Below are 6,659 nucleotides of genomic sequence, written 5' to 3'. Positions count from 1 at the left end.
GAGATCAAGCAGAACTAGCGAAGGTATCAAGGCAGAGTGGCAGAAGGGGAAAGAGGAAAACCAGGAGATAAGAGGGTCTAGGAAACAAAGTGGAGAAAGTGTTTTAAGGAAGAGGGAGGGGTCAGTTGTGTCAAATGATCAGAGAAATTTTGGTGGAGTGGTGAAAGTAAAAAAATGATCATGCTTTCAAGAGAGAATGAGAGGAAAGAAACTAAAGACAGCACATAAAGACAACTTTTTCAAGGAGAGAAATGGGGTGGTAGCTGGAGAAGGAAGTGGGGTCAACAAAAGGATTTTTTTGGTAAGGTGGGAGAAATAACAGCATGATTATATGCTGATGAGAATGATCCAGAAGCATTTCTTCATCTGTAAAATGCAGAAATGATAGAATCTATCTCATTGTGCAGCTAAGAGAATTAAATATGATAAAGCCTGTCATGGAGTAACTGCTCAGTATGTGCTGAGTGCTGTTCATGGAAATCACAGCCCATCCTCAGACCAAGGAGGAGAAAGAGACATGAGCAGAAGCTGGCAGTGCAGTGTGACCACTGCCTCTGGAGATTTCCATGGGCTGCTGGGGAATTTGGAGGAAGAGCCCTGGGAGGTGGACTAGGGTGTTGGGATCCCGTAAATTAAGTGGCAAAATAGTGGGACCAAGTCTCCTGCCACATCAAGGAGGCTAGAGGGAGACTTGAGCTTGCCTGAAAGTAAATAGGAGCTGAGGATTTAATCTCATATGTTATTTTGTTTTCAGTCTGATTTTCCCTGGTGTTCGCTTAGCCTCTGATAGCCAATTCAGCGATTTTCTGGATGGCCTTGGCCCTGCTCAGCTAGTGGGACGCCAGACTCTGGCTACACCTGCCATGGGTAAGGATTCTGTCACATGATTTTACTGTTTTTCTTTAAATTATTGAAAATTACATTCTCTAAATTTCATAGAATCTTTAATAATATTTTCAGCAGGAATAAAGTATCCTAGATTTTAATAATTAAAAAAATCTTTTTTTCTTTGTATTTTAACTTCTAATGCTTTTTAAAGGAAGACATCATTAATAAAATTTTAAATATATCTGAATATAAGAAAATATATAGGAAACGATGTTAAACCAAGGTGGCACAAGCATTTTCCTTACTGCATTTGTATATTGAAGCGTGTTTGTTTCTTCCCCACACACCATTAGGTGACATTCAGGTAGGAATGATGGACAAAAAGGGACAGTTGGAGGTGGAAATCATCCGGGCCCGTGGCCTTGTTGTAAAACCAGGTTCCAAGACACTGCCAGGTAAAAACAGAGGAGATTTTTCTATTATTATCTACAATCCACATTGTTTCAATTTAGAGTCTGTTTTTCATTAGTCGCTGAAAACTTTGTTTTTAATTAATCGAGGTTACTAATAGATGAGTCAGTTATAACTGGTGTAGGGCTGAAGTAGTTTGTGTATTTTCTCCTGAATGAGTGTTCAGTGAGGGTGATCTGGTAGGGATAATATAAGTTGTTAAATAAGTACATATGTAGTAGAAACCACTGCAAAATAAAAACTAGCGGACATAGATAATTCATTTTGTCACAACACGTATATAAGAAGTTCTTTTTTTGTTGTTGTTAGCTAGTGTTTTGTGTCATTATTCAGTTTATCTAGAGCTTCTCCTTAGAAATTCTTAGAGCTCTGGAATTAGGATAAAAATAGATAAAGTCTCCTATAGTAGCATAATCCTATGTATATTTGATAATCTAATTATATGACTTTTACTTCCTGTAGTATATAAGGAAAGAAAGGCATTATTATAACTTCTTATGCTACTTATCATACTGAAATACATTATAATCTAAGGTGCTTGAAACCATGTAAAATGCCACAGTGATTCTGAATTCATTATGTAGAGGCCGTTTGATCAGATGTATAAAATAATTACTGATGTTTCTGAAACTTGGCTTCTAGCCTCAGCACCTCCACTGACTGACTTGTAATTTCGAATCTCTTAACTTCTCTATCCTTGCAGAAGTTTTAAATTATAATATAAGAGGGCTGTTCAGAAAGTATCCAGCCATTGTTAATATAAGGAGAGTGGTTACATGGCTGGATACTTTCTGGACAGCCCTTGTATATTACCTGTTGTACAACCTTGCACTAGTGATTAAGATAACTGTGTTTGTACAGGTCTTGGAGCTAGTCAACTTACTCTGCTATAAAGAATATTATGATTTATACATGCATGAAATGGTTTTTCTGAAGTGTCTTTCAGATAAATTTTAAGCCATAGAATTTATAATCAGTTGTCTTTTCTATAATTTGTACATATTACATCAAACCCCACCCCTGTCTTATACCCACACCATCACCAATATGTAAATGCTTTTGGGTGATGATGAGTGATTTCGGTAGATGAGTGGGTAAAACAATACAGTTTCATGCGTGTTTAATTAGATTTAAGTATTGATAAATGAAAGACTGAGTAAGACATGTTTCTTGAATATCGTTAGGAACTAGAAGCATTTCACCTTATTTAATGCAATGTTTAAATCTGTATAACCAGTTGGTGGCAAAATAATAATACACTCAGAGTTATATCAGCATCCCCTAAAACTCTCTGAATGACTGACAATTATCCATTATCTAGTGATTTTGACAGAATGTGGCAAGGCCAGTGACTTGAATGCTAGCTCTTTTACCCAAAGATCAAGCTGTTGCAGATGTCACTGTGAGGTGGTCATTCCAGATCCATAGTTCATCACTTATTCTCCTCTGTTTTCTTTCCCAAGCACCATATGTAAAGGTGTATCTTCTAGACAATGGAGTCTGCATAGCCAAAAAGAAAACAAAAGTGGCAAGAAAAACGCTGGAACCCCTTTACCAGCAGCTATTATCTTTTGAAGAGAGTCCCCAAGGAAAGGTTTTACAGGTATTTACTTAATTGTTTATCCCTTACCTAAGAAAATATTTTCGTGGAGTAAGACCTTGTACCGAAATCTTTTTTTAGTACATTCTTTTATGTCCCTCACAGCTGAAATCCTTTGGAAACTTCAGAGCAATGGTCAATGCTATAAAACTACATACATTGTCGCTTTCCTTAAAGTGAATTATAGACTTGCAAATCCCCATTGCCCATAAACTCCAATCTCCCTGAACTCTACAGTACAGTTTTCCTAATTTAACTTTGGATTCCAGTAGTTAAAGACAACCATTCCGTTAATCAAAGCAATTATTTAACTTGATTTTTGATGTCAGAACATTAACTGAATGTATGTTAGTATTTTACTGTAGATTTTTTGGTACATAATTACATTGGTACATAATTACATGATTATACTGACATTACTCAACTTTTTATTTTGCCAACAGATCATTGTCTGGGGAGATTATGGCCGCATGGATCACAAATCCTTTATGGGAGTGGCCCAGATACTTTTAGATGAACTAGAGCTATCCAATATGGTGATCGGATGGTTCAAACTTTTCCCCCCTTCCTCCCTAGTAGATCCAACCTTGGCCCCTCTGACAAGAAGAGCTTCCCAGTCATCTCTGGAAAGTTCAACCGGACCTTCTTACTCCCGTTCATAGCAGCTGTAAAACTGTTGTCACAGCAACCAGCGTTACAAAAAAAAAAAAAAAATCACAGGTCGCAAACCCTGGTAACACTGCATGCTTAATGTTGTGTCTTCTGAGCCTGTTTCTAGGGATACAAAGCGATCCTGTGTTCTCAGAGGAAGTTGCACACATTGTGCCCTAAAGAAAGCCCTCAGGTGAAAGAGCAGAGACATGAAGAACTATCAGGTTTGGAGTTCAGTGACACTCGAGTTTCGGTCCAATCTGAAGCCATGGATTAATCTCAAAGAACCAGTCAGTTTCATGCAACAAAAGCCCTTTTCAATGGCACCTTTATATTTTTATCGTTCCTTTTTCTTCATTTATCTGACCCCAGAGCCCTGTTATGCCACAGGAATGGAGCTGTACAGCCATTAAGCCATGTTACAGGTCAAGGAGTGAAGTCCTAGGAAGCATCAGGTAAAAAGCAGGAGACCAAAGAAGTGGTCGGGAACAAAGCGTCAGCCTTCCTCTGGCCAGGGATCCGAAGCGGCCAGTCCGGCGGGAAGAGTGGCAGATTTCCGTAGCTCCACAGGCGTGACATTTACTAATGCCAAGATGTGTTGAACTCTGGAAAACAATTCTGTGGCTACACTGTACTGAATGAAATTAAAGAAACTTTTTTTGCATGGACACAGATTAGCTGAATACTTAAATTATTTTCTTGGGGCTGCACCTTGCAAAAAATAAAAATAAAAATCAGCCATTTTCAACAATTTATATTATTTTTAAAAATAAATTTCACTAGTGCATGGTTTTAAAAAGGGGAGAGAATGCAACAGGGTGATACAAAGACACACCATGTTTATTCTTTAAACCAATCATAGTCTGTGTTTTGGCAGACATTACAAATGAAAATACTTTCTAGAAGATACTTAAAATTCTCTTTATGTGACAAATACGTATGATATATTCAATTTATTTCCATGTTAAATATACAAATCTTATGAAGTTCAATATGTGCAAATTTTTCACATCTTTCTTCCTCTTCTCTCACTTTTCCTCCTCTCCCTCTTTTAATCTTCTATTTTCTTCCTCCCTACCAGAGTGAACCTTATACTAAAAAATTATAAGTTTTTGATCTGATCCTCTCTCATACCCTGTGGTTGATTCAGAGCTGTAAGATGCTTCTGAATTTCTCAAGGGAAAAAACTGTCTAAGAGCTTTCTTTATTTCAAGCATGTTGAAAAGGATTTTGCAACATGACTTGGGAGTACATTAAAGTAAGTCAGCATGTATTTGACAAAGAAGATATTTGAACTTTTGCAATTTACTGTACAGTGCATGGTAATTTTTTTCACCTTTAAAATTCAGTTTACAGGAAAATCCAAAAATCATGTGGCCATTGTAATGTCTAATAAATTTGTTTTTAGCACCAGCATTATTCATACAGGGGTTAAAGTATTATTTGTAGAAGGTCTTAGGTTTTGTTTGTGTTTTAATTAGTTAAAACAATTTCTTTAGCCAATTTCATTTACTATGTGAATAGAAGCACTGCTAAAAATTTGGAGCCCTGAAACACAGGGCTGTTTATTAATTCATTTTTCTGTAGTAAAATTGAATTTTTCACAAATTATATTTCTAAAGAAATATAGCAAACATAAATTTGCAACAAACAATTTTAAAGCTCCAATTTTTAGGTGACTCAAAGGAAGTCATTATGCCTATTACTAGTTCTTTGATGCCATCACCAAAAGTCTACATGAAAATCCCCTAAAGTTGAAACCCCTGCCTTTGGTTTTATGGACAGTTATTACCATTGGGTGGTGCTACAAGGTCAAATATTTCTTTTAAGTTCCCCTATTTAGAGGAAAAGTCCCCAGTTATTATAAAAAACCACCCATACTTCCTGGTTCTTTATGTACACTTTGATAACACATTCTTATATATTGATTTTAATGTTTTGCAATAGCTTTTGAAACCCTCATACATCCTATTTGTTTAAATTAAGGCCATGCACAAAGATTGTTTTCTTTGTTTTTATTTTTTCTAAATTCATTGCTGACTATTAAAAACTATCATGCTTGATACACTGCAAAAGTTAAAATGAGTATCACTAAAAAAGCCTTCTCTTTATGTGGTGCAATATGAAATACACCAAGACCGTGTCTTGACATTCTGAGATCTATGATGGACCCAGGTAAAGTTGTTAAAAGAATGAATAAAACTTTATTGAAATAATTTAGACACCCGTGTACCAGCAACAATTGATTTCATAGACCTACAGCATACTATCCCTTAGAATAAACGTTTACGATTTTCCTGATACTAAGATGCAGTCACATAATCTTTTGAGCATATTCCTATACAAATTATTTCTAATTTTAATAAGAAGGACATGACTGTATGGAATATTTGTACATACTTGTCATTATGCAGTATTTATTTAAAAGTTGGTGTTTCTTTTTTTTTATTTTTCACATGTCTGCACCTCGACTTGTGGTTTTGTCATGTAAATAGCACTATGCCAGTGACCATTGCTGCCCTGTACATAGTATGTTTTGAAAGTAAAGGGAATTCCAGTTGGAAAAAAAAGGGCAGATTATTCCTGTAATGAACACCAACTAATGTAAATCAAATTCATTCTGGTGATGGTATTTAACACTTTAAATAAAACATTTTCTTTACAGATGTTGTCCACAGTGCCTTCTCTGACCCCTCTCCCCACACAGTGCCAATCCCATTTCCTAAACTCACATATCATTTAAAGACAGCAAAATTATTGTTTCCTACCTCTCAATAACATAAGTGCACTGCTGGTCTTAGCGTTAGCCCTCAGAGAGCATTTCTTTAAAGTGCCAAAGGATTTCTGATCACATTATTAAAACTTGCTGTTTTTTAAAAAGATGGTTATTTTGGATTGAGGTGCTTTCTGACTAAATGACTCAGCAACTCACAGTTTTATGAGTGACATGAGTGAGATTTCTGAGTTAGTCATGGTTGTCACTGATAGCAGAGTCACAAAGACTCATGCTCAGGCTCTGCTAGTCCCTGGGCAAAGATGGCAAAGATGACGAAGATGGCTTTCTGCATATGTCTTTCTGCTCGTGTCAGTTCAGCTTTGTGGGAAGTGG

General features: G+C 36.3%; 1 protein-coding gene across 1 annotated transcript in view; it reads left to right on the top strand.

Annotated features, from left to right (window-relative positions):
* Positions 1–6,215, top strand: part of LOC105811170 (regulating synaptic membrane exocytosis protein 2-like) — a 28,378-nt gene extending 22,163 nt beyond the window's left edge. The window contains exons 3-6 of the mRNA XM_012645304.1: positions 755–867; positions 1,182–1,283; positions 2,763–2,902; positions 3,343–6,215. Of these exons, the coding sequence (XP_012500758.1) occupies positions 755–867; positions 1,182–1,283; positions 2,763–2,902; positions 3,343–3,561 (574 nt within the window). The 3' untranslated portion in view covers positions 3,562–6,215. The remainder of the gene's footprint in view (positions 1–754; positions 868–1,181; positions 1,284–2,762; positions 2,903–3,342) is intronic.
* The last annotated feature ends 444 nt before the right edge of the window (positions 6,216–6,659 follow it).

This window comes from Propithecus coquereli, unplaced genomic scaffold (assembly GCF_000956105.1).
Source record: "Propithecus coquereli isolate 6110/MARCELLA unplaced genomic scaffold, Pcoq_1.0 Scaffold23, whole genome shotgun sequence".
Classification (NCBI taxonomy): domain Eukaryota; kingdom Metazoa; phylum Chordata; class Mammalia; order Primates; family Indriidae; genus Propithecus; species Propithecus coquereli.
This window is presented reverse-complemented; position numbering and strand designations above follow the sequence as displayed.